Here is a 25,595-nt window from a genome sequence, read left to right on the forward strand (position 1 = left end):
GTTTTTGCGCCGGCCGCCTCAGCAGCGCCGGCGGGGCGGAGGGAATCACCCCTGCCGCAATGGTGGACGGGTTCCCAGGCGCACTCGCAGTCGCCTGCTGGGCGGGGGCCGCCGGGCGGGACGTCCGCTGCACGACAGTCCCCTCGCCGGCACGCTGCACCGGGGACTCGCCGACGCTGGCCGCCTGCTCCGGGCCGCGAGGGGGCGGGGGCGGCGGCGGCGGCTGGAAGGCGGCCTGCGGCGAACCCGGTGCGTCCCCGTGTGCGCCGAGGTCGGGTGAGCCCGGTGCCTGCTGGCGGGACCGCGGCGCCTCCTGGAAGGGTGTTCCGCCGGGACCCAGCTCGCCGCCGCCGATCGCGGGTGCCGGGGCCCGCCACGCGCCGCCTCGCCCATCGGTCGGGGCCTCCGGCGCGGCCTGCGCGCCGCCGCGGCGACCCGTCCCTGCGCAGTCCTCGCCGGCGCGCATCTCCTCCACCATGCGCTGCAGCTCGGCGTTGAAGGCGTCGCGCTCCACGTCGCGGACGCCCGCGGCGCCCGCGCCCCCGGCCTCCGAGCGCCGCGGCGGCGGCGGGGGCGGGGGCGGGAAGAGATCCGAGGGGGGCTCGGGCTCCGGCGCCCCTCCCCGGGGTCCGTACCCGCCGCCCGGGCCGTCCCTCCACTCCTCGCGCCGGCCGCCGCCGCTGCCGTCCCGGGGCCGGGCCGGCCCCGGGGCTGGGCCGCGCGACCAGCGCTCCTCCCCGCCCTGGGGCCTGCGAGGTTGGTTGGTTGTGCGATGTGATGGCATCGGGTGGGGTGCATGGGAAGGATCATCGCATGGCACTTGGGCGTCGAGGGGTGCAGGGGCAGACGGGAAACAAGGCTGCGATGAAATGACCCCGGGGCCTCCGGCGTCGACAGACGTCGGCAGCAAAAGCAGGAAGACGGCATCGGGGAGCACAGCAGGAGCGTCGACGGTGATGGTTTGGGCTGCCGATGACAGCAGGGCGTGACACAGACAGCGCAGGTGACCTGTGGGAGAGCGAAGACCTCTCTCACTCCCCATACAAGAATGGGGACCAAATCCACGACCATCGATTCGCCGCACCTGAAGGGCCCGGCGCCGGGCCCTCCCCCGTACGGGGGCTGCGAGGGCGAGTCGCCGCGCTGGCGGCGCCAGTCCCGCGACCCCGCCGGGGCGCGGCCCCGTGGCTCCAGGTCCTCGCGGTGGCCGCCGCGGCCCCGCTCCCAGTGCGGCGGCTGGGCCTCGCGCTGCCAGTGCTCGAGGTGTGGCGGGGGTTCCGGCCCGCCGTAACGCGAGGGGTAGCCTTGCTCCCCGTACGACTCCCTGTGGTAACGACACGTGGTGTGCCATGGAGGCGAGCGCCGGCTGCAGGCGTGGGCTGCCCCTGGTCCTGCCTGGATAGGTGCCGCGCCTGCGACTCAGGCCCACCTGCTGCCCCATGCCCTGCTCGACCCAGGCACGGCCGCAGGGCGCGAGCAGACCAGCCGCCCCCCACCATCCCACCCACCTGGCATCCTGGGACCTCTGGGGCGGGCCCTGCGGCCCCGGGCCGTGGTAGTTGCGCTCGTCCTCGTCCCAGTTGCCCGAGGTCCCGAGGTGCGCGGAGGTGCCTGGCGCCGGGCCGGGCCGGGCCTCCGCGCCCAGGGAGGGGAACTCGTAGGGATTGAAGGTACTGGGGCGATGCCGGGAGGCGAGCGAGGGCACCGGCACTCGCGGCCCTGCCTCGGCGGAGGCCCAGGTCGCCTTCTCGATCAGGGAGGCCTGCCCATCCCCTGCGTCAGGCATGTCGCCCTCCTCCCCGCCCCAGCCCTGGCCGCGGGCTGCGAGGGCGGTGGATATGGTGCCGGCATGCTCCTGCGTATCGCGAGGCCGGCGGAGATTTGAACAGGGGCCCAGGGAGGGAGGCAGGAGCCAGACACCCCGACCTCCGCCACTGGCGTACACATCCGTGAGCACGGCAGCAGGAGCCTACCTTCTTCAGGGAGGGGAGATTGACGGGCTTCGGTACCGCTAGCTTGACGCCCGCCTTGGTGCGCTGCGCGTGGGCGGGCGTGGCAGAGGGTGAGGGGGAGCGGCATGGGCCGGAAGGAGTACTCGCTGGCACGCACAGAAGCACGGGGTTGGCGTGATCGGCATGCGTGCCTACCTTGCTGCTGCCCAGCGTGACCATGGCGCCGGAGCCTATGTTGTTCCTGTCCCTACCCCGCCCGGGGGCGATGTTGAATCTATCCCGCTGCTGCTGCTGCTGCGACATCTCGGGGCGTGACAGGGCCGACGCATGCCCTCGGCACTGCCGGCCACCCTCACTCACGCCGCTGACTGGTAATGTGGGTCGTGATCGGTCTCCATGGGCGCCCCTGTACGCCATCGGGGCAGGTGCAGCTGAGGCCGAGGTCACACCCCTTCCCGCCAAATGCGCAGGCGCTCCGGGCGCGAGAGCGATCTCATGGCACGTGCTCCGGGGCCATAGACTGTGCGTGGTGTTCCCTCTTTGCTGCACTGGACGCAAGGGAATTGCATTGACTCGACTGGGTGTCCAGCATGTTTGGCGCGATTCGGGCAGGGACAGTGTCCTCCAGCTTCGTGCCCTTCCACTCCCTGCCCGCAGCGGTCCCTCGCTACGCGGGTGTACGGGGCAGGCCCAGGTGTCCCCAGGCATCGGCACAGGCGGTCTCTGCTCCCCCAGGGGTCATGGAGGTCCTCCAGGCATCGGAACTGGACGCTGCCCAGCTCCGGGCTGCCACCGCCCGGCCCCGCATCGACTTTGCCTCCATCCTGAAGACGGTGAGGGGGTGGTGTGCATGGGGCCGGTGTGGCGGGGAGGTTGAGATGGGTGGTCTCAGGGGACGCCCACTGCGGCAGGTGTCTTGGCGCTGCCGGCATCGGCCTGCAGGGCCGGGGCCCATGCTCGGCGCCAGCCAGCCAACCCCTCCCTCGCTCCCAGGTGGAGCCCATCATCGAGGATGTGCGCGTACGTGGCGACGAGGCGGTGCGCGAGTACACCCTGAAGTTCGACCGCGCCAGCCCTGCGGCGGTGTGCACCCCCATCGAGGTGTGCCTCGGGGGTGGTCGTTCCGTGTGGAGTGGAGGGGCAGGGGGCCCGTGTCCGGGTTCTCTGAGTGGATGGCGCAGAGGCTCAGAGTCCGTGACCTGCTGACTGCTGTGGAGACTCACGACAGATGGCCGCCGCCGCGCCGGTGACGCCGTCATCTTCGGCCGTATTCCTCAGCTGCCCACGTCTGTGTTGCCTTCCCTCCCCTCTCCCTCGCTCATTGCATCCCAAGCAAGTACACAACGACCCCTTCAGTGTTCTCATGCACGCCTCCTGCGATGCCAACACCAGCACCACCTCCCGAATCGACAGGACCTCCCCGTCCCCGACCTGCCCGAGGAGGTGCGCGCCGCGTTCGACACCGCGCGCGCCAACATCGCGGCCTTCCACGCCGCGCAGGCCGCCCCCGACCTGACCCTGGAGACGATGCCGGGGGTGTGCTGCTCCCGCGTCACCCGCCCCATCGCGGCCGTGGGCCTGTACGTCCCCGGCGGCACCGCCGTGCTCCCCTCCTCCGCCCTCATGCTGGCCGTCCCCGCCTCGCTGGCGGGGTGCCGCACCATCGTGCTGGCCACGCCGCCGCGACCCGACGGCTCCATCGCGCCCGAGGTCCTCTACTGCGCGCGCGCGGCGGGGGTGACCCACGTCCTCGCCGCCGGCGGCGCGCAGGCGGTCGCAGCGCTGGCCTGGGGCACGGCCTCCGTGCCAAAGGTGCACAAGGTGTGCGGACCCGGCAACCAGTACGTCACCGCGGCCAAGGTGGCGCTGGCCGCGGGAGAGGCCATGGTGGCCATCGACATGCCCGCGGGGCCCAGCGAAGTCCTGGTGGTGGCCGACGCAGGGGCCGACCCGACCCACGTCGCGCTGGACCTGCTGTCCCAGGCCGAGCACGGGCCGGACTCGCAGGCGGTGCTGGTCGCGCTGCCGGGCGTGGACGTGGGCGCGCTGGTGGCGGAGGTCGCCGCACAGTGCGACCGCCTGCCGCGGGCCGCGGCGACGCGCGCCGCGCTGCGCCACTCGCGCGTGGTCTGCGTGGCGGGGCGGGCCGAGGCGCTGGACTTCGTGGAGGCCTACGCGCCGGAGCACCTGATCATAAACACCGCCGATGCGGGGGAGTGGGTGCCCCACGTGGCCAGCGCCGGCTCCGTCTTCCTGGGGCGCTGGACGCCGGAGTCGGTGGGGGACTACGCGAGCGGGACCAACCACACGCTGCCAACCTATGGCTATGCGCGCATGTACTCGGGGGTCAGCCTGGACACCTTCACGCGCAAGATGACGGTGCAGGAGCTGACGCGGCAGGGGCTGGACCTGCTGGGGCCCACCGTGGCCACCATGGCGGCGGTGGAGGGGCTGGAGGCCCACAGGCGCGCCGTCACCTGCCGGATGAATGGGGAGTGAGGATGGAGGCGTGGGGAGAGGGGGGTGGAGATGCTTGGATGTCGGGCCCCCGCCCAAGGGGCGCAGGGTACCAATGCATGCTGGCTCGCCGCCCCATGCACCACTCCGTGACTGCCCTGTCCCGCTTGACAAGACACACCTGTGGCTTGGCTGCCTGTTACATGGGCAAAGACGGCACAGTCTTTAAAGGGGGTGGTACAAGTGTGTAGCGGGAGAGAAAAGAACAGGAAGGAAGCAAGGGGCAAAGTCTCATCCGCCGGGGACCTTGGGCGCCCGCTCCAGCGTGTTGTAGTTCAGCAGCTTCTCTATGAGGTCCACATGCGTCATGATCATGCGCCGGCAGCAGTAGCGGGAGAGGCCCAGAGCGTCCATGGCATCCCTGGGGCGATGGGAGGAGAAACCAGTGAGCATCTGGCAGCCTGCATCAAGCATGCTCGAACTGCAAAACCACCAGTCCTGGTCGCTCAACGCCTCTTGCGCTCCACCGCGACTCACCCCTCGGAATATTCTGCCTGGAGGAGGTCGAGGTATGTGTCCCACTTGTTCCCAATCACTTTGCCGCATGTGAAGCAGCGCACTGGGATAATCATGGAGACCGAGTCCGCCCGCTCCGACCGGACGCCTAGTCTCGGGTGCTGGTGGAGAAATTAGGAGAAGGTCTGGAGCCGAGTCCTAGCCCGTCCTTCCACGCTCTTGCATTGTAAATGTGTTCGATGGAAGGCGCAAGTTCTTGGGCGCGACTGCCGGAGGCGCGGGAGAGCCAGCGTGGCAAAATGCCCATGTCGCAATTCGAATGTGGGAGGGGTCAGCCCGGGTGGCAAGCCATGCCTGGCGTACGTCGGGTGATCCACATTCCACCCAAATCTCACATCAAGTAGGCTGCGTTTGTGCGCGAGGGACCTGCCGGCATGGAGGCGCTCGTGCAGGCCGCTCTCCTGCGGCACTCCACGGCCTACAAGGGCCTCGAGCCTGGGGTGCTGGCGGAGCTGGTGGATGTAGCTGCCAAGGCCGGAACTGATACGGGAGCCCTCGCTGCATCCTTCGATCGCTTCATGACCATCAATCGGTACGATGCGGGTGCCGGCACTGACCCAGCTGGATGTGTACCCTGTCATGCTGGGGGGCAAGGAGCCACTGAAGATCAAATTGTCATGCCCATGCATCATCTGCCACACCAGGTTTGGAGCATCTGGCGTGACTCTGGAGGATGTAGAGGCCTTTGCAGCGTCAGAGTGCAGCGCCAGCGCCAAGGCCCTCGCAGAGAAGACCAACCTCACGGGCGGGTGGGTGGCGGGGCCTTGCTGAGTGGCCCGAGGGCGTGGGTTTGGTATGGGATGGAATCGCCCATGGTTCACAGCCGTAAGTGCTGCTGAGCATGGATCACTCATCTTGTGCCTTCCAGATTGCAACTCCCCCCATATCCCTGCATCGCCTACAGGCAGCGGAGCGCCACCACCCCCAGCCAGAGGATCAGCCCCTACCTCCACACGAAAACGGCGGCCTCGGCGCAGGCTCGCGCCGCGGTGCACAGCCCTCTGCCCTCCCTGGCCAGGGAGTCTGGCACATCCTCGACCCCGCTGCGTCCCACGGAAGCCAGCGCGCAGCTGGTCAGCAGCCACAACCCCGGGCTGGCCACCTGTGCCGCCGGGGCCACGCTGGCGGCGATTCGCATCCTGGGCACGCCCCTGCCCAGCGAGGCCCGCTTCGGGACCGACTCGCTCGAAGACCGGGCGGCGTTGCTGGAGCAGCGCATCAGGGCGGTGGAGGTGGAGGCCGCGGGACAAGACGGCGCCGAGGCCCACCCGGTGGGCTCAGCGTGCCAGGACGCCACCCTCTTCGTGGGCCGCATCTGCTGCGACACAGGTCGGCGGGTGTCCATGAGGTGGAGCAAGGGGGACCCGGCGTGATGAGCGTGGAGGTTGCTCGTAAGAAGTACAGTGCGCGATGTCCTCGAGTCAGGGCCGGCGCCCTTGTGGTATGAGGACTGCTCATGCCAGGAGTCATTACAGGCCCGAATCTGCCGGCAGGCCCTCCACCTCGCCCGAATCCATCCTTGTGGCCCCGCACTCAAGTCACCCACTCACCCCTACCAACCTGCTACTGGTAGAGGAGGGCCGGCTCAACCCCCAGTCCCTGCTGCTGGAGGGGTCCCAGGCCCTGTCCGGCGGCGCGCGCGTCCGGCTGGATGTCTCCCGCCTCCCCGCCTTCCGCCTCTTCCCGGGTCAGGTGGTGAGCCTGCGTGGTACCAACCCCTCCGGGCACTGCATCATAGCGGCAGAGCTGTGTGGCCCCCGCGAGCCGGACGCCAAGACCGGCTCCTCCCACCCAGCCGCGCCCACCTCTATCGTCCTCGCTGCGGGCCCCTACTGCTGCCCTGAGAATCTGGAGTATGCGCCCCTGCACGCCCTGCTGGAGCACTGCCGGCGCCTGCGCCCAGCCCACCTGCTGCTGGCGGGGCCGTGGGTGGACGAGGCACACCCGCTGCTGGCGGGCGGGCTGGTAGACGAGACCTTCCAGTCCATTTTCCAGACCAGGGTGCGTGGCAATTCATGCTCCATGAGCATGGGTTGACCTCAGTTAGGGGGTGGGCAACCCGGGGGGGGGGGTGGGGGGGTTGCGGTCTGTGACACACCACAACGGTGCAGAGGGGCAAGATGAACCGGGCTCCTGGCAGCGTGCCGCTAAACTTGAACATCTGCCCTTCTGCCTACCCCACCACATCAAACACCCGCCCTGTCATTCCGGCAACATCACCCGCCCCCACCCTCGGACAGTTCCTGGCAACTGTCGAGGCCTTCTCGGGGGCCTGCCCCGGCACGCGCGTGCTGCTGCTCCCCTCCCCACGCGACCTCCACCTCCCGCCCGTCTTCCCCGCCCCCGCTCCGCGTCTGGCCGCCCCCGCCACTCCTGCTCTCACCCCGCTGCCCAACCCCACGACAATCATGTTGGAGGACGCGGGCCTCGCCCTGGGCTGCACCTCCGTGGACTGGCTGATGGCGGTGGGGCGGGAGGAGCTGGTGCGGCTTGACTCCGGTGCCCCCGCCCCTGACCGCCTGGCCCAGCTCGCGACGCACGTCCTCGAGCAGCGGAGCTACTTCCCCCTCTTCCCCCCGCCCCCGGGGCTGCCGCTGGACACGCGGCGGGCGCGGGCGGCGCTGGCCCTGCCTGACCAAGCCCCTGCGGTCCTGGTCCTGCCCTCTGACCTGGCCCCCTTCGCGCGGCCAGCGCCGGGCGGGGCCACCCTGTGCATCAACCCCGGCCGCGCCGCCAAGGGCGCGGGGGCCGGCACCTTTGCCCACCTCTGCGCCGCGCCCGGCGAGCGTGCCTGCGACGCGTTGCGCTGCGACATCCTGCGCATCTGACCTGGTGCTGGGGACGGCCAGTCCACCGCGCGGGCGCCCGCCTGCTTCCTGCCTTTGCGCACCTGCTTGCTCACGTTCCCCACCCACACTTTTATGACCATCTGTCTGTGTCTGTCATCCCGATTACACCCGAGACGACCACCAATAGGGACAGAACGACAACGATGCAAACGCAGCGGGAGGTGCAAGGGACGAGGGCGCTGCGCAGGGGCAGCGGGGGAGGGCGCCGAGCCAGGCAGGGACCCACGCCTGTTCAAGAAGCAAACAATGTTTGGGCCGGGGGCCGCCCGCGCCTGTGCAAAAGGACGCATGAAGACGGCCGCCGAGTCCCAGGATGGATCGCAGCGCGCGACAGTTCCGAGGCAAGAGTCTGGCGCAAGGCTACGACGAAGGGCGTAAGGTCAGTTTGTGGAGAGAGGGGGCGAGGCTCAGTGCTCAAATCCGCAAAGGTGGGGCCCCCTGGCCGCGCCCAGGCGGGGGGTCATCAAAGCAGGGCTGGGGGAGGGGTGCCCCGTCAAGGGGGCGCGCGGGCACTGGAGCGGAAACAGGGGGGACGTGCATGTGGCCCCTTCAGAGGGGCAGGAGGACTGCCATGGGGAGGCAAGCGAGCCTGGGGGCGTGCGTCGCCCAGGTGGAAAGGGAATGGAATCAGTTGTAGATATATAGACGACTGGTTGGTCGTGGGGGGGTGGGGTGCCTGCTGCTGCGGCCTGCGGCAGTCGGGGCGTGGGGCAGAGGGGGCGGGCGTGCCGCGGCGCACAGGGCGCCAGGCCGTGCCGCGGCGCAAAGGGTGCCAGGCCGTGCCGCGGCGCAAAGGGCGCCAGGTTGCGCCACGCTTCCACCCGCCCCCGAGGAACCCCCCCCCCCTCCTGCGCAATCATGCCACGCCGCCGGCGGCAGCGGGGGCGGGGAGCACGGAGTAGCCAGCCGGCAGCGCTGCGGCGACCAGCGCAGCGACGATGCGGTCGGCGTCGGCCGCGCAGCGCACCAGCGGGTCCTTGGCGGCGCCCAGCGCGGTGGCGCGCACGACGAGCACACGGTCGCGCGCCGCGCTCCACTCGGCGGTGCCCGAGGCCAGCACGGCGACGCGCGCGGGCGCCAGGCGGTGCCGCGCCGCGGCGCCCGCCGCCTCGTGCGCCAGCGCGGCGGCCAGCCCGGCCTCGCCCACGCCGTTCCGCCCGCGCACCACCAGCTTGCGGTGCTCCGCCGCGTCGCTGAGGCGGGCCAGCACAAAGGCGAAGCGGCCCCAGTGGTCCAGCGCCACGCCGTCCACCTGCGCGCCCACCCAGGCCTGGCCCGCCGACGCGCTCTCCCACCGCGCGGTCACCGCGTGCTCGATCTCGGCCTGGCGCGCGGCCAGGTGCCGCGCCTTGCTGGCCACCGCCGCCAGGCGCCGCGTGGCGGGCGCGGCGTCGGCCTCCCGCGCCAGCGACGCGTCGCCCAGGTTGGCCGACCCGCCGGCGTCCAGCAGCATGGGCTGGCTGAAGGAGGGGGAGGCCTCGATGCCGGCGCCCGCGCCGACGTCCCCCGAGGGGCCGGCCAGGCCCCCGCCGTGGGCCTCGCCCACCGAGGCAGGCGTGGCAAGGTCCAGGCCCCCGCCATGCACGGCCATGTAGCCCAGCGCCGCGCCCCAGTCGTCCTCGTCCTCCCCGTCCTGGCCGTAGGCCGGGTCAAACTGCTTGGCCTGCTCCATCTGATGGGTGGCGGGGTGGGGCGGGGGGAGGTGGCTGAGCAGGGCGTCGGGTGAGCAGTGGCCGCGGGCTCCACCCACTCCTTCCGACCGGGTGTGCCAGAGGGCACTGATGCCCACCGCCCGGCGCCAGGCCATCCTCCTCACCCTCCCGCTGATGCTCATGCTTGCCTCCCACCCCCAGTACACACCACACACACACCTGCCACTTGCGCGTGAACCTCCAGCGCCAGGCCATGTTGACGTCCTCGTCCTCCGCTGAGCGCTGCGCGGCGGCGGCGCTGTCGGCTCCGCGGCCGCCGGCGTTTGACGCCGGGGCGCGCATGGCCCCCAGGACCACGGGCCCAGAGCTGGCGGCGCGCTCCTCGCCGCCGAGCAGGGCGGGGCCAAAGATGTGGCGGGGGCGCACGCCCTGCACCTCGGGGGGGGAGGCCGAGGTGCGCGGGCTGACCCGCTCGCCGCCCTCGCCCTCCTCCTCGTCATCGCTGCCGTCCGCCGCCGCGGCGGCGGCCCGGGCCGCCGCGCGGCCGGCCTCCTCCGCCTCCTCGCCGCGCAGGAACTCGGCAAAGACGCGCTGACGGCCGGCCCAGGTGCCCAGGCGGCCGCCGGGCGAGTCGGAGTCCGCCTCGAAGGGGGAGGGCTCGCGCCGCATCTCCGTGTCCACCGCCTCAGGCGGGGAGGTCTGCCGCGGGCCCGCCGCCACGCCGCCGTGGGGGTGGTGTAGGGTGGAGAGGTCGGGCCCCATCACGCTCGTGTTGGCGGAGCGGGAGACCGTCCTGTCGCGCACGCGCTCGGGGACGTCTGCCAGGAGGGGGGCCCAGTCCCGGGCCTCCATCTCCGCCTTGCTCCCGCTGCTGCTGAGGTCGCTGGGGCCACTGCCCACCAGGCTGAGGTATGACTTGGCGTCCCGGCGCCCGCCCCTACTGATGCGGCGAGACGAGGAGGAGCTCGCGTCTCCGAACCTGGGAGGCAGGGGGTGCAGGGGCGGAGTCGATGCGGGATCTACCCAGCTGTACACTTCACTGGGGCCATGGACTGGGCAGGGAGGGGGTCAGCCCCTGACGGACCCGGCGCGCACCATTTACTGTCGAGGAGCTCCACGAGGTCGGCCGCGTCTGGTGCATGGTGCGTCGAGGCATGCAGGCCTCTTTGGTGGTACACGGCGGTCGTCATGATGGGATACAGACGTCTCCTAGATGTGCTCCGGCGCCGCACACCTTCAGCACGCCCCCGGTCTTGGGGTTGGGGTTCGGGCGCTCACGGTTAACTGGTACACCCCTAAGGAGCCCGAGAGACACCACTGACACCCGGTATATTAATCTCCAGGCATGCGTTCCGAATACTATCTATGATAATTCATGGTCCACAACAAGCTCGGTGCAGGCCGCGGTACAGTGAAGGAAGATTGAGGGGCCCCTTCTCGGCGTGCCGTCCACGTAGGGAGGGGCACCTTCGGAGTGTCGGATTCAATTGACCCCGGAGCCTTGCCTCCCAAGAGGCTAGTATCTGATCTTCATCGCAACCAGCTGCGTCGCTGCGGTCCGCTGGAGTTCTCGATCGGGAACTGGATCTTTGCTTGCGATCGCAGCGATGCTGGTGCATGCGGCCGGCCTTCATCGCATGGCCCCCAAAACGTGACTCCCTCCCCGCGGACCATGCGTCGGTCTGTCCCAGGAATCTGGCTCACAGCTAATCGTGTCGGGAGATGGGCACCGCTTGCTGCTTGCAGGACATGCACAGCAGGGCATGCCAAGCGTAATTTGGAGGCCGACTCAGGTCCTGGCCCACACCTGGAGGGTGCAGGGGTAGTCCTCGTCCACCTGGACCCAGCAGTTGGGCAGGCTGCGCCAGAGCGCGTACCCGCCCTCCGCCAGCGTCGCCCCCACCACGGTGCCCAGCGGCGCAAAGAGGACCACGTGGCTGGGGGCCCCTGCCTCCACCAGGCCCCTCGCCACGTCCACGGGCCGCCGATGCAGGCACTCCAGCTCGCTTTGGCCTGGCAGGCAGAGCCCGTCGGGGAAGGGCAGCCAGGCCTGGGCGGCGGCGTTCAGGGCGGCCACCTCTCCGCGGTACCGCGCGGGGGAGCAGTCCAGGAAGCGCATGCGAGCCGCCACGCCGTGCATCCTGGCCCAGTAGGGCGTGGCGTGGCACGGGGTGAGGAACAGGGCGGTCAAGGGGGCCGCGCCGGGGTCCGTGCGCGCCAGCGCCGCCCCGCGCAGCAGTGGCATGACGCCGATCTGGGCCCTGGGGGTGTGGGTGCATGGGGGAGTGTGAGTGACGAGTCACGGGCCAGCGGGGACGGGGGAGATGTTGGAGGAAATACGGCAGCCTGGCGGAGCAGACCGCGCGAGATTGCCAACAAGCACCGATCCTCAGGAATGGCGGGGCTACCTGGCCGTCACCCGTCGGACCTCGACAACCACCCCGCCAGGGCGCCCTGTTCACCGGCACCCTTCACCTGTGCTGCACCAGCCCGAAGAAGGCCCAGAGCAGGACCTGCGTCAGCAGGGCGGCTGCCAGGGCGGCCCGCAGCGCAACATGCGGGCGGCCCCACAAGCGGGCGGCCCCCAAGCCCACCAGGGGCATGCTGAGCTGGAGGGCGGGGAGGAGGAAGCGGAACTCCTTGTGCGCCGAGATGCTCTGCACTGCCACCGACCAGCCGACGAAAGCCAGGAGGGGGACCAGCCTGCGTGACCCAGGGGTTGGGGATCGGGGGTTGACAAGTCAGGGAATTTGGGTGGCCTTTGTATGTTTTGGGAATGTCCAAAGGGAAGGAGGGAGGTGGTGAGGCACACAGCTGCTGCCCTTTCTTACGCCGATCTCGACCCGGAGATATCAGATGCAAGATCCTGCTCAGCACCCGCGGACCCCTTCCAGATCTATCCATCCTCCTGCGCACCTGCCCCCCCGCTTCAGCTGGCCCCTGAGGGCGATGGCCGCGAGGCCGACGTAGGACGCCAGCACTGCCGGGAAACCCTGGGTCACATTCCAGGACCAGGGGTGGCTGCCGTACTGCGCGCTGCCCCCCTCCAGCAGGTTGAACTTGAAGAAGCTCCAGGGGGTGCACACCCACCTGGACCAGCGGGGCGGAGTGGGAGGGGCGGGGGTGCCGGGCTATGGGAGGCAGCGCCGGCAGGATGGCGCTGTGCGGGTAGAGTATATCGTCTCAGGACAATGCAGCGACATGGACCATGACCTTGGCAAGGCGTTCGATTCCAAGGCAGTGAGCGGCCCTCCCCTGCACCCCGCACTCCCCACCCTCGAAGCCCCACCCACCTGCCGTATCCGGCGCGGTCGACCAGCATGCCCAGGGCCAGGGTGGCGGCCCCCAGCGCAGCGGCCATTGCCGCCAGGCGGGGCCGCTGCCAGGGCGGGAGGCGGGCCAGGCGCCACGACCCGGGGACCAGCCAGAAGAGGGCGCTGTGGGGCCGCAGGGCAAAGGCGGCCGCCGCGGCGCAGAGCCAGCGCCACTGAGCGGCGGCGCTGGGGACCGCGGCTGCCTTGGTCCAGTTCAGGACACCCAGCACGCACAGCGCGGCCTCCGCGGAGTTGCTGTACGTGCGCACCAGGGCGTAGCCGTTGAACCAGGAGGCGAGCTGGCAGGCGAGGGCCCACCTTGGGGTCGACGCATCCTCGGGCGCCAGCTCGGCGGCCAGGGCATGCACCGATACATCCGCCAGGGCGGCGATCGCAGCCTGGACCAGGTGGGAAGAAAGCACCACCGCCCAGGCCGCGTCCAGGCGCGCCGCCGCCAGCAGCCAGTAGGGCGCGGCGAAGAGGGCGGGGTGCAGGTAGGGGCGCAGGCCCACCGCCCACTCCCACGTCAGGTGCCCATCCCTGTGCGGGAAGGGAAAGGGGCAGAGGGTTGATGGCTGGGAAGCGAGAGCGCCTGGGGTGCACTGGCGTGAGGCCGAGCACGGTGGGCGGAGGTGAGAGGGTCCCGGATCTGGACCTTGCAAGATCCGGCCAACCCACCGCACCCGAAAACGAGGTGGTGAGCCACCTCCGTGCTCTGCCAGTGCTCATCGGGGGCAAAGTAGGTTCGCAGGAGGAGGGCCTGGACCAGGCGAAAGACCAGGCATCGCAGGAAGAGGTGCATGGACCAGGGAGGGGCTGGGGGCCAGCGGCCCTTCACTCTGGAGGGGACATGCTCGGTCGATTTAAACGCCGCAGGGGCAGGCACGCTCCCTCGATGCTGGATGTCAGAGGGGTGGGACCGATGAAGGTTTCCACGCCTCCATCCATCGCCGGCCCGCTTGCCACCGCGAGCTGCCATTGGCTTCTGGCTCGCAAACTGGATCACTTCCTGCTGAGGGTGCTGAGGCCCCGCGACTGTCGAGGATTCCCTGCTTCACACAGATGATGCGGGGCATCTATTATCCCATGAAGCCCCATTCTGAGCGGTAGGTCACGATCACACGAAAATCTCCTCGTTACAACATCAACGTGGAGCTCGAATGTTGCAGACGTGACCACCCGTGCACGTCGCCTACGCTGCCAGCCCCAATGGCACAGCGGCCTCACCGCGCGGGACTGAGCCCTATGACCCTCGCCACGGCGGTCCTCCTCGCGATCCTGGCATTTGTCGCCGGCGACATGCAGTATCACAACTACCTAGAGAAGTTTCCCTCGGGCCTGCTGCCCCTGGAGAAAGAGCACGACGTGAGCATCCATTACAACGCCACCTCCCTCCAGCACAGCGGCGACTGGGTGGAGGTCAGCGTGCAGGGCGTGGCTCGCCCGCACAGGGACGACATCCTGGCCCTGTACGCGCCTGCGGATGCCCACCTGCACGGCGCAGCGCCTGTCAAGTACGAGTACGTCAGGGCGGACGCGCGGTACCTCAAGCATGGGCACGCCACCCTCAGGTAGTTTGCTGCGCAGGCTGTCGGGGTTGGGATGGGATGTGAGGGTGGGCGGAGACCACAGGGAAACCATGAATGCCCCCACGATTGGTGTCTCACCCCTTGGCGCCGAGGTGATTTTCATCCCTCTCATCGAAGCTGCCCCCATTCACTTTCCCTCGAGTCCCTGCGCCCCCATCCCATTCCTTCAAACCCCCAGCCCTGTAACCCTTCCCTTCCCGCCCAAAGCTTGCGCCTGATCAACCTACGGGTGGACATGCGCTTCGTGCTGGTCCGCGGCGGCGACGGCGGCACCCCCAAGCTGGTCGGCGAGGGACCTGTCCTGCCCAACGCCAACCCCAACGAGCTGACGGGCATCCACCTCATGCCCGGGCACCGCCCCGTGGACATGCTGGTGCAGTGGACCACACGCGACGTGGGCGAGCCCTTTGTCCGCTTCGGCACCGCGCCCGACGACCTGCGTTTCGCCATCCCCGCCACCACCGAGACCTACTCGCGCCGCGAGATGTGCGGCATCCCCGCCTCGGGCGCGGGGTGGGTGGACCCCGGCGCGCTGCACACCGCGGTCATGGCGGGGCTCACCCCCGACACGCGCTACTACTACGTGGTGGGCGACGCGCAGGGCGCGCCCCACGAGCGCACCTCCGCCCCCCGCTCCTTCCTGTCCCACCCGGGCGTGGGGCCGCACCTCTCGGTGTCGGTCCTGGGCGTGGCCGACCAGGGCGTGGGCGAGCCCGACGGCGCGCTGGCGGCCATGGAGTACCAGCCCGCGCTGGCCGTGGCGGCGCGCATGCTGGCCGACGCGCGCGCCGGCCACGCCGGGTTCGGCGCCGAGGGTGGCGGGGACGCGGACGGCCGCGCGCCGCGGCGCCAGCCGTACCGCATGGTCCTGCACAACGGCGACATCTCCTACGCGCGCGGGTACGGCGCGCTGTGGGACACCTTTTTGTTCCAGCAGCGCGCGGTGCTGGAGGCCATGCCCGCGGCCACCTCCATCGCCAACCACGAGCGCGACTGGCCGGGCCAGGCCTTCTACCGCACCTCCGACGATTCGGGGGGCGAGTGCGGCGTGCCCTACTACAAGCGCTTCCCCATGCCCCGCCCCAACCTGGCCCCCGACCAGGCCTTCTACTCCTTCGACTTCGGCCCCGCCCACTTTGCGGTCATGAGCAGCGAGCACGACTACACTGCGGGGTCGCCCCAGCACCTCTGGCTGGCGGGGGATTTGGCCGCCGTCGACCGCGAGCGCACGCCCTGGCTCATCCTCATGGGCCACCGACCGCTGTACATCGATGCCAACGACTTCTACTGGCCCACGGGCAAGCAGACCACCGCCATCCAGCTGCAGACCGCGCTGGAGTACCTTTTGCGCGAGCATGCCGTGGACCTGGTCCTGGCCGGGCACCACCACAGCTACCAGCGCACCTGCGCAGTGCATAAGGGGCGCTGCATGTGAGCAATTTGAGGGGGGGGGGGCGATCCTGGAGGAGGGGGGGTGTTTGGTGCCCAAGGGTGAAAGGGGAAGGGCTGTGGGAGACTTGAGCTGTGCGACACGCCCCTGCCATGCCTCCCTGTGGCGACCTCCAATCACATGCGCCCCTCCTCCAATGCGCACCCGCGCAGGAAGCACTCGCACGGCCACCACCGCTCGCACCACGGCACGGTGCACGTCTGCTTTGGGCATGGCGGGGCAGGTGAGGGATTTCAGGATAGCTGGTGATGCCCTTTGGCCACCTGGGCTGGGTTCCTGGGCCGGGGTTGGCACAGGGGCTGCTCACTGTTTCGTGGATCCAGTCCCCTACCAATTTGGCAAAACAACATTCCCGCACCCGCTTGGCCCCAAACCATACGGCGTGATCCGCAGACACCTTTCCCCCATCGAAGACCAGGGTCCTCAGCCTCAGTGAGCCCTCTCTCCACCCCCCGCAATATCTCTCAGACCTGACGCCCAATGGCTTCGACGAGACCCCCACGTGGATTGACTATGAGAATATGGAGGTGCACGGCCACATTCGCCTGCACATGAACGGCACCCACCTGCACATGCAGGCCCTGGAGAGCGCAGGTGTGTGTGTGTGTGTGTGTGGTGGTTTGGTGGGGGGTTCAACCTGGGGTGTTGATGCTGATGGGCGCTCCGGCTGCGAATGATGAAGCATTTAAGGCACACATCCATGCATGCCTGCGTATTGACTCGATCCCCGCTCGACGCGCAGGCGGCACGGTGTTCGACGAGCTGTGGCTCACCCAGCCGCAGAAAAAGCACAAGCACAGGGGTGGGGCGGAAGGCCTCCAGGCTGCCGAGCAGGCGGCGCGAACCTCTGGGCGTGCAGATGCTAGGGTGGCGGCGGCGTGAGTTCCTCAACTTTGTGCTCATTGCAGCAGATCCTTGGTACACTAGATGACATATAGAGCGGAGAGCATGTAGAGCTTGTGTAATCAGCAGTCATGGGATTTTATATACAACTTCGAATGCAGAACCTGGCTGCAAGGTGGGTGCGAGGCCGTTGGATGTCGTCGAGGGCGCGACGAAGTCGATCAGCAATCTGATTGGTGAGGAAGGACCTGGTGCCAGCAATCATGCCAGTGCTATCATTCTTCGAAGCAACGTTTCCAGACCAGATTCATCTGGACACTGCACAGCCTTGTCTGCCTGCCCGCATGGCGGGGCTGGGGTGGTGACCCAGCCGAATGCGGCATGGCCCGGGCACGCCAGCCGCGACCACAGGGCAGCTCATCCGGGCGGTGGGGGACGTGCTGAGCCTGCCTCATCGCACCGTCGTCACCGCCCTCTATCTGTACTGGAGGCTGCAGCTGGCGACAGAGGAGGAGGGTGCTGGGGAAGGCGCTGCATGGACCCAGGAGGTAAGCATGCAGATGGAGGAGGGGAGGGCTGAGGCCTGTGATCACATCTCCCAGCAGGCTGGCAGGGTGCGTAGTGCTCTCATGCCCTGACCTTCCTCAGGATCATGTGCCAGCCAGCTACACATTAACCACCACCACCCCCTCGTACTTCCATGCCTTCCCCAGCGCATCCTGCCGACCGTGGTCTTCCTGGCTGCCAAGGTTGAGGAGGTGCGTCGATGTGAATCTATCACTAGATGCATCGGGGCTCACTCGATTCTGACTCAGCATGGGCCTCGCTCCACGCATCTGCTGGGTCACTTTGCTCTCCTCCAACAGCTCAGCTCCCTCGCCCAGACGAGCCACCCCACCCCCCTCCCACTCCCTGCTGCCAGACATGCCTCGTGACCAACGACCTGCTCAACGTGGCCAGCCTGCTGTGCGCCTCGCCCTCCGCGTACCAGCGCCCCCCTCCCGACCCCCTCGCCACCCCGCCTCCGGCCCTGGTGGGCGGCACCTACTACGCGGCCAAGGCGCTCCTCGTCCTGGACGAGCAGCGCGCGCTGCGCACGCTGCGCTTCGACCTTCGGGTGCACCACCCCCACCCGCACCTCCTCGCGCTCGCCGGCGCGCGGCGAGCCCCCCGCCCACTCCTGGCCGCCGCGCTGTGCCTGCTGGGCGACGCGCTGGCGGGGTGTGCGTGCGCTGCGCGCCACCGCCCGGGCCCGCTGGCGTCGGCCGCGCTGCATGTTGCATCTGTCTTGATTGCGCCGCGTCGGCGGGACGGGGGCCCACCGTGCGAGCCAGGGCCACTGGAGCACTGGGTGGTGGCGGGCGCTGGGGCTCTGCGACGCGCAGGTCGAGGCGGCGGTGGATGAGGTGGCGGGCGTGGCCGAGGCGGGGCTGGCCGGCATGGGGGGTGAGTGCACGGATGGAGGGCCTGGCCAGTTGAACATTGCTGTACCGGATGGGCCTCCAGCCATTGAACCACACAGCTGACTCTGCGTAGGGATTGCAGTGCCACTTCTTCCCATCCTCCAAAGAATCCTGCCTCCCTGCTTCCCCCTACTGATACTGAAAACGAAACTGAGACTGCTGGATTACCACCCTGCTCACGCTAGCACATATTATACAAAGGGAAGCCACAAAGAATTGTCAAACAGGCTGCACAAGAGCTGCACCGAGCATGGGTGCTGCCTCCACGCCCTTGTCAACCAACTAGGTGCATCACAAGGCAGGTTTCAACTCCAGACCCTCGGGAGGGAGCTCCTGCAACGAAAGGGTTGATGGATCATGACCATCTCCTGCGCCGAGAATAACGCTGTCCATGTGCACTCCAAACAACGGCCTCGTGCAACACGAGCCCCTCATTGCATGCCCCCACCCTCACACCCCTCCCCACCCCTCCCCACCCCACCCCCCGCACCATGACACTCTTCTGCTTCCGGGCGTACAGCTTGTAGACCACAGCCTGGCGCTTTACAACTTCCAGTTCTTCGCAGCCTCGCCGGAAGGCAGCCTCCACTGCCTCAGCACTCCCTCCCTTCGGAAGCTCCCTGAACTTCTCGCCAGCTCGCCGCTTCACGTATCTGCAGGGGAGACATCACGCGCCAATCAGGAGTGCATGGGTTGACTCCAAAACACACATTCTTCACGACTGGGAAATCAGGCCGCGCTATCCATCCTCACACGCACTCTCTAATATTGTAGTTAGGAATCCCTGAACCTGCACATGGAGAAGGAGAGCGCAAAGGTATGACATGAGGGGCCGATCGGAGAGCCTGCTGGCGTGGTTCGAGATATCGGCGAGTACGTGACATGTGAGAAGCCGGCCACCGTCACCCACCTGCCCTGAGAATGGCTCTGTAGAGCGACGTCACTTCGCTGGCAGCCGGCATCCTGAGGCACTGCGGAAGCGTCCGACAGCGCTTTTGAATATCTTAAGCGGATCTATGTCAAGATTGAAGTAAAGGATGTATGAGGAATGTAGTTGACGCTGTCACCGCATTGCGTGGTAATGGCTGGACCATACCAGTCCTCTGCGTAGAATCCTTCGCGCCCTAGGTGGGGATCGTTTGGGGTCTGCAAGATGGCGCGGTCCTTCAGCTCCATTGACAAAAGTGGGATCGTGCACGCTGTCTGGGATTCCAGCTCCATTCCAGATACATACAGTTAGGAGGGAGGAATAAGGAGCGGGGCTTTGGAGTTTCGGCGGCACCCCTCCGATGGCTGCCCTGCAGGGAGCTGGCGAGCCCGCGCCCGCAGTGTTTGGTACGTACACTACTATCTTTCGGCAGGAGCAAAGGTGTAGACCAATTACTGACAGGGTCTCCTTCCCACCCATGCAGTCGGCAACCTGTCCTACGACCTGACTGACCAGGACATCATAAACTACTTTGGCAAGTGTGGACCCGTCAAGAGCGTAAGGTGACTTGTCAGGACTCCCAGGCTGCATTGAGGATTCTGTTACAGGGTTGGCTGCCCCTGTGCCACGTGCTGAAGGCAAGAGCCCAATGGCCATGCAGGATCGTGAACGACCGGGAGACTGGCAGGCCACGCGGGTTTGGGTTCGTGGAGTTCCATGACATTCCCACCGCTGAGAGCGCCATTCGCAACTTGAGTGGCAAGGAGTTCAATGGCCGGGTCATCCGCATCGTTTTTGCGGAGGGTGGACCCTTCGAGGCCAGGGGTGGGGGCTTCCCCTCTCGCGGAGGTGCGGCGGGTGTGGCTGGGTGGGAGAGGGAGGGAGGAAAGGGGGGGACTGTGGCAGAAATCACACTGTATTGGTGCAGATCATGCCTGCCTCCACACGGTTGTGTGCTTCCGGCTGAGGTTTGAATCCCAGGCCTGCCATGGCGCCTGCATTCTATCCCAGAAACACACACACACAACATGTATGTGCACCCTCTCCTCTACCCAACAAATAGGCCCAGCCGGGTTTGGGGGCGCCGCCCCCCCATCCGCGGCGGGCGGCCCGCCCGGGGGCGGCTTCCCGGGAGCTTCCCGCGCGCCCAACGCCAGCCGCGTGGTGGGCGGCGACCTGGCCTACCACTCCGCGCTGGGCGCGGCGCAGCTGCTGGGCGGCTCCGGCACGCCCGGCCAGACCGCAGATGCGCTGACCAAGCTGCTGGCGAGGCGCTCGCGCTCCGAGCTCTACGCACTGCTGGCCGCGGTGCAGGAGCTGGCGGGGGCGGACCGCGCGGCTGCGCGTGACCTGCTGGCCTCCAACCCTGCGCTGGCCAAGGCCCTGTTCCAGAGCCAGGTCATCCTGGGGTACGTGAGCAACCCGCGCGGCGACGTGGCGCCCAAGGGCATCGCGCCGCCGGGGACGATGCCGGGGCGTGGGTTCGCCGGCGCCGCGCACGATGCGCCGCCGGCGCAGTACCGCCACGCCGACCCCACGCCGGCCGTGCAGTACCAGGGCGGTACCGGCGGCGGCTACGCGGCACCCTCCGGCGGGTACGCGCAGGGCACCGTCCCGGCGGGCCTGGCGCCGCCTGCCACAGGCTACGGCGCGCAGTCGACAGGCTACGGCGCGCAGTCGACAGGCTACGGCGCGCAGTCGGCAGGCTACGGCGCGCAGTCGGCAGGCTACGGCGCGCAGTCGACAGGCTACGGCGCACAGTCGACAGGCTATGGCGCACAGTCGGCAGGGTATGGTGCCGCGCCGACTTCGTATGGCGACGGGCACGAGGGCGCCTACGCGCCCATGGCCCCGGTGGGCCTGGCGCCGGCGCACGGCGCAGGTGCGGCTTACGGCGGCGGCAACGGGTACCACGCTGGTGCGGGGCAGTACCCGCCCCACGCCGACGCGGCGGCGGCCACGCCGGCCGACCCGCGCCAGAGGGCGGGTTTTGCGCCGGGCATGACGGAGCCGCAGCAGGGGTACGGCGGCGCGCCATCGCACAACGCCGGCCCCGCCGCCGGGCTGTCTGCCGCGGCGGGCATGACGCCAGACCAGCAGCAAGGTCATAGAAGGGAGGGATGAGGGGGTCCACAGGCGGGTAGATGTTCAGCATACGTTTGAATGTGGCGCCCCAGCTTGACACACACTGCTCTGAGCGCCTTGTCAAGCATCGCTTTCACGCTGGCTCATCCTCCCTATCACCATCTCGGCAATCCAAATCCTCATCCCTTCCTCCCACACAGTACTGCTGGAGCAAGTGCTGTCCCTGACCCCGGCGCAGCTAGACCAGCTGCCACCGGACCAGAAGGCGCAGGTGCTGGCGCTGCAGCAACAGATGGTGAGCTGGCGGTGAGGGAGAAGGGGTGAAGGGCAGGGAAGGCGTGGTGGGGCAGGCACGGTTTCCACTTAATTCCCTGAATGTCTCTGGCTGGCAGGCGTCGTGGAGCTGCTGCCGCTAGCAAGTCATAACCACTGCTGAGGTTTGGTCGCTATTCATTTGCTGCTGGTATTCACATGTTTGCTCAGCCTTACCTCCGCTCTACCTCCTCCGCAGCGAGGCTAGCTAGGCCTGCTTCCTGGAGTGCAGACGCCCTCCGAGGACCACCAGTGCTGAATGGCAGGCTCATACAATGGATTGCTTGCCCCCGGCCAGGTCACTTTTCTGATGCTCCACATCCGCTGGGGCGTTGCTGTAACTGCCGCATTGCACTTCGGAGAGTCAGATCTAGGGCTTGCGAGGTGTTGGGTAGCATCTGAAGGCCTTGTAGATTGCAAATCCAAAGTGATTGTCTGCTGTAAGGTTGCAGGATGAAAAATGTCCTGCAGCGCCTTCTTAGGGGACACCACACGCATACATTGGACAAGTTCAAGTGCAAGATAGTTGAGGCAGCCTGGGGTCAGCCCGGCTTACTCGGGCCTGCTGTTGCAATTTAATGTGAAGAGATCAATACATGTCCACCAGCAGGACTTGAAGTGCCCTCTTGGGTGGGATCCCTGGCAGATGTCCAGTGTGGCCCTGCCCATCAGGACCTCACGATGCCACACAAGCGTGCACCGAGTGCTGACAAACGCCCCTCCTGTGTCGTTGGCAATGTGCAACATCAAGAGCGAGAGGCACACCACCGTTAATGCACGCTGGAGGGTGCCTCCAGGCCAAGAAGAAAGCGCTTGGCCGTTACTATCCCAGCTTGGGACCAATCAAACGGAGCAGTGCCAGTGAATACGCCCACCGACAGCATGTTCTGGATCCCGCACCCCTCTGCTGCATTTCTCAGAGTTCAAAACTTAAACGACGAAGCGGAGGCTTGGAGACAACCTGCTTCCCACTCATGCGATGAGGTCATCTAATGGAAGCATCTAAGTGACAGACAGGGGAGTGAGATCTCATACGGTAAGCACTTGGGCGGTTTGGGTGGGCAAGGCCTGGTTGTCATCCACCCCCGTCCCACCTTGTGAGCAAGGTTGGGCAGGGGCAGACGGGTTTCCATAGGCAGCCACGGCACGTAATAATTCCACGGAAACATAAACGGAGCGCCTGTGAAGGGGCAGCGGCCCCTGGCACAACAATGTGGGGCTGTTGGGTTGGCAAATGGGATGGGGACAGGGTGTTGTGCCAGGCGATGGTCTGAGGGACCTGTCATACGAAAAACTAGGAGTCGACCTGACGAACAGGAGTTTTCTTGGGTTCTGGAAGGGAAGGAACCCTATCAAACGTGGTCCGCGCCGTTGTGGGGGCTCTTGACCCTGTTGAGGTCCACCAGGGAGGGCGCGGTCTGTCCAGCCACCTGGTTGTCGCCGCGGTGGATCTCGGGGCGGCCAGGGTAGGGCACACCGGCGGTGACGGAGCGCGGGTCGCTGGTGGAGATGCGGGGGAAGAGGTGCGCGGCATGCACCTTGTAGGGCTTGGTGTAGAAGATGGGCAGGATCTCCTTGCCCCAGATCTCCTCGAATAGGAAGGCGGCGCCTGCGGGGGAGGGGGGTAGGAGGGGGGCGTCGGTGCATGTGTTGTGCTGATGGCATGGCTGGAAGGGTCGTGAGCTTGAGACAGATGTGCAGCATGCAGGCTGGGATGTCGCACGCATTGCGTGTGGGGGAGGGCGGCACTGCACAAGGGCATGACCCCCTTTTCTCATGGCCTTCAACGCTTGCAACCCAGCATTGGAGTTAAGCCCAAAAGGACACTACTTGCGCCTATCCCGCAAACAGGAACATGAACATGAAGCAACGCCCCCACACATACAGCGGACCACATTGAAGGGCGACTCACCGGCATACATGGCGACGGCGGCGGTGACCAGGCCCCACCAACCGGCGGCCTTGGTGGCGGTGGGGTTGACGAAGCCCGCAGACAGGGTGAAGAAGAGGACGGCGAGCATGACAAAGGCGATGGGGAGGAGGAGGCAGATGGCCACGGACACGGCGGCGAAGACGAGGGAGACGATGCCGAAGAGGGCGGTCAGGGCCTGCTGGCCCTTGGGGGCGGGGAGGAAGAAGAGGCCCGAAGCCTCGCACATGCCGTGCACGCCCACGGCGATGAAGAAGGTGCCATAGGCGCCAAAGGCGGAGTAGCCCAGGGCATTGCGGCGCACCAGCTCCAGGATGGCAGTCACGTACATGGCCAGTCCACCCAGGAAGATACTGTGATGTGAATTGGGTGGAGTAGTGGGGGTGAATTAAGGCAATGCAAAGGGTGAGGCGCCACCTGGGCCCGTGCCTCTCATCCCCTCCACCGCTCCAAAACACCACTCACGCCAAGGGGAGGACGTAGAAGAGGGCTGCCTGCTCGACGATGCGGGCCTCGACGCACATGTACAGCCCCAGGGTGATGGCGAAGGCGAAGAATCCCAGGGGGGCGGGGTTGCCGATGTCCCTGTGGGAGTGGGGAGGAGGCGATGGGGGCTCAGGCGATCCGGGGTCGAAATGATCCGCCAGCATCCGATACGAGGAGGAACCCCTTCAGCTTCCGACCAGGCGGTGAGGTGGCACAGCAGGGGATTGCAGGGTCAGAGCCCTGCCACAAACATCGGCGGTGGACATCCCGCACGGAAAAAGGGTGTCGGGGGCGTCGCTAGCGACAATCCACCGCGCCCGAGGTCTGGCAGGAACTCACGCTGCGACGAGGTTACGCTGGAAGTGGCCCTGGGCAGACGCAGCCAGGACAGTGGTCAGCGCGTCGATGCGCTGAGCCAGAATGGCGAACTCGGGGGCGTCGTCATGCTTCTTGGTGTCATGCACGACACCTGGGGCGTACGTTGGGTTCACAGTGGAAGTCATTGCGGGTGAAGCCTCGGGCGGGGTCGAGTCCAAGTCAAAAGAAATACAATGTATGTAGCAGAAATAATTGCCTAAGGGTATATGACATGGTGCCAGGTGCGCGAAGTAATGAAGCCGGCCCAGATTTGGAATGACACGTCGGAATTTTTCACCTTACCCAAGCGAGTACGGAAGCCGCGGCCCCGCGCAGCACATCCCTCTGAAGCAGGCAGCCCCGGAGATGTGACACATTGTCGTCCTATAGAAAGGTCCTCGGACACCATGCAGAACAGGGCATGGAGCAAAGGGTTCCGGGCTGTGCATGGGCCGGCTTCCCGCCTGCCTGTCCAATATAGCCCGCGGCTGGCAACAGCCGGGGAGCATCGGAGGGTCGGCCACGTGCTGCCATAATCCACTTTGTTCCCTCCCCTGGAGTCTTAACCCAAACTGCTCAGCAGTTCCTAGGCAACTGCCGGCGATGGGACCGGCTGCATCAGTGCTTCCATGGCCGTCAGCCATCCGTGGATCACCCATATGCACTATTCACCCCACAGGTGGAGCTAGGAAGTGGCGGGACATTCCCTGCATCAGATGAGAAAGGGAAGGTGTTAAGTCTTCTGCTGAGGCACCGGCGCATCTGTGTATATTTGGCGTGCCGCTCCGAGGATGTGCACCACTATATCCTCGATTTTTGATCCACCATCTCCATCGTAGCACTGACCTGTATTGCAACAGTGTGCTTCCTCCCATCATTTGTCACATGGAGACTCACATGTGCAACCGGTCATCCCACCAAAGCTCCGACACTGCAATGTGGCAATCTGTTCTGGACAAGCAGACCTGGGGTGGTCCAGAATATTAATGGGCGGCAAGGGGGACCATGTTCACTCTATGTGCGATACCACTCAAATTTGCCAGTGGTATCTGCGAGTCCGGGTCCCGGGGCATCGCGGGCGCCATGAAATATCCCAAACTGATGGCGCAGTGACACGCAGCGTACCAGGACTTTTGTCCACAGGTCGACGGCATCTTTGCCAAGTCGACATCCAATTGGGCCACATAGCGACGGTAAGATGGTCAAGCCGGATACAGCGGGGCCAGCCCACCCCCAACCCGTCGTCTCCTCCAGGCCCACAGATGTCGCCATGAGGCCACGCGAGTCCTCCCAATCCCTCAGCCAAACCAGCAGCCGGCAGGGGGAGGCCCAGCCCCCGCTTTCGGAGAGCT

General features: G+C 67.1%; 7 protein-coding genes across 7 annotated transcripts; 3 read left to right on the forward strand and 4 right to left on the reverse strand.

Annotated features, from left to right (window-relative positions):
• Window positions 1-2,692: 2,692 nt before the first annotated feature.
• Window positions 2,693-4,451, forward strand: F751_3707 (Histidinol dehydrogenase, chloroplastic; the record flags this gene model as incomplete). Its single annotated transcript, XM_011403837.1, has 3 exons — window positions 2,693-2,785; window positions 2,946-3,053; window positions 3,366-4,451. The coding sequence occupies 3 exons, from the start codon at window positions 2,693-2,695 to the stop codon at window positions 4,449-4,451; spliced, it is 1,287 nt and encodes a 428-aa protein (XP_011402139.1).
• Window positions 4,452-4,700: 249 nt separating this feature from the next.
• F751_3708 (DNA-directed RNA polymerase subunit 10-like protein) lies at window positions 4,701-5,041 on the reverse strand (the record flags this gene model as incomplete). Its single annotated transcript, XM_011403838.1, has 2 exons — window positions 4,701-4,830; window positions 4,947-5,041. 2 exons carry the CDS (start codon window positions 5,039-5,041, stop codon window positions 4,701-4,703), a joined length of 225 nt encoding a protein of 74 aa, XP_011402140.1.
• Window positions 5,042-5,359: 318 nt separating this feature from the next.
• F751_3709 (DNA polymerase alpha subunit B) lies at window positions 5,360-7,813 on the forward strand (the record flags this gene model as incomplete). The annotated part of the gene is made up of 6 exons (XM_011403839.1): window positions 5,360-5,517; window positions 5,630-5,734; window positions 5,890-6,314; window positions 6,559-6,986; window positions 7,226-7,484; window positions 7,626-7,813. The coding sequence occupies 6 exons, from the start codon at window positions 5,360-5,362 to the stop codon at window positions 7,811-7,813; spliced, it is 1,563 nt and encodes a 520-aa protein (XP_011402141.1).
• Window positions 7,814-8,690: 877 nt separating this feature from the next.
• Window positions 8,691-10,676, reverse strand: F751_3710 (hypothetical protein; the record flags this gene model as incomplete). The annotated part of the gene is made up of 5 exons (XM_011403840.1): window positions 8,691-8,810; window positions 9,045-9,290; window positions 9,381-9,506; window positions 9,706-10,465; window positions 10,582-10,676. The coding sequence occupies 5 exons, from the start codon at window positions 10,674-10,676 to the stop codon at window positions 8,691-8,693; spliced, it is 1,347 nt and encodes a 448-aa protein (XP_011402142.1).
• A 599-nt stretch (window positions 10,677-11,275) lies between these two features.
• F751_3711 (GPI mannosyltransferase 3) lies at window positions 11,276-13,602 on the reverse strand (the record flags this gene model as incomplete). Its single annotated transcript, XM_011403841.1, has 5 exons — window positions 11,276-11,627; window positions 11,962-12,189; window positions 12,403-12,576; window positions 12,780-13,340; window positions 13,484-13,602. The coding sequence occupies 5 exons, from the start codon at window positions 13,600-13,602 to the stop codon at window positions 11,276-11,278; spliced, it is 1,434 nt and encodes a 477-aa protein (XP_011402143.1).
• A 443-nt stretch (window positions 13,603-14,045) lies between these two features.
• F751_3712 (putative inactive purple acid phosphatase 27) lies at window positions 14,046-21,468 on the forward strand (the record flags this gene model as incomplete). The annotated part of the gene is made up of 13 exons (XM_011403842.1): window positions 14,046-14,371; window positions 14,597-15,146; window positions 15,243-15,820; window positions 15,992-16,062; window positions 16,308-16,366; window positions 17,396-17,440; window positions 17,605-17,967; window positions 18,068-18,128; window positions 19,558-19,636; window positions 19,735-19,941; window positions 20,231-20,684; window positions 20,904-21,177; window positions 21,359-21,468. 13 exons carry the CDS (start codon window positions 14,046-14,048, stop codon window positions 21,466-21,468), a joined length of 3,177 nt encoding a protein of 1,058 aa, XP_011402144.1.
• Window positions 21,469-22,822: 1,354 nt separating this feature from the next.
• Window positions 22,823-24,389, reverse strand: F751_3713 (Uncharacterized protein; the record flags this gene model as incomplete). The annotated part of the gene is made up of 4 exons (XM_011403843.1): window positions 22,823-23,079; window positions 23,383-23,753; window positions 23,866-23,985; window positions 24,226-24,389. The coding sequence occupies 4 exons, from the start codon at window positions 24,387-24,389 to the stop codon at window positions 22,823-22,825; spliced, it is 912 nt and encodes a 303-aa protein (XP_011402145.1).
• Window positions 24,390-25,595: the final 1,206 nt, after the last annotated feature.

Source organism: Auxenochlorella protothecoides (genome assembly GCF_000733215.1).
Source record: "Auxenochlorella protothecoides strain 0710 unplaced genomic scaffold scaffold4, whole genome shotgun sequence".
NCBI lineage: Eukaryota > Viridiplantae > Chlorophyta > Trebouxiophyceae > Chlorellales > Chlorellaceae > Auxenochlorella > Auxenochlorella protothecoides.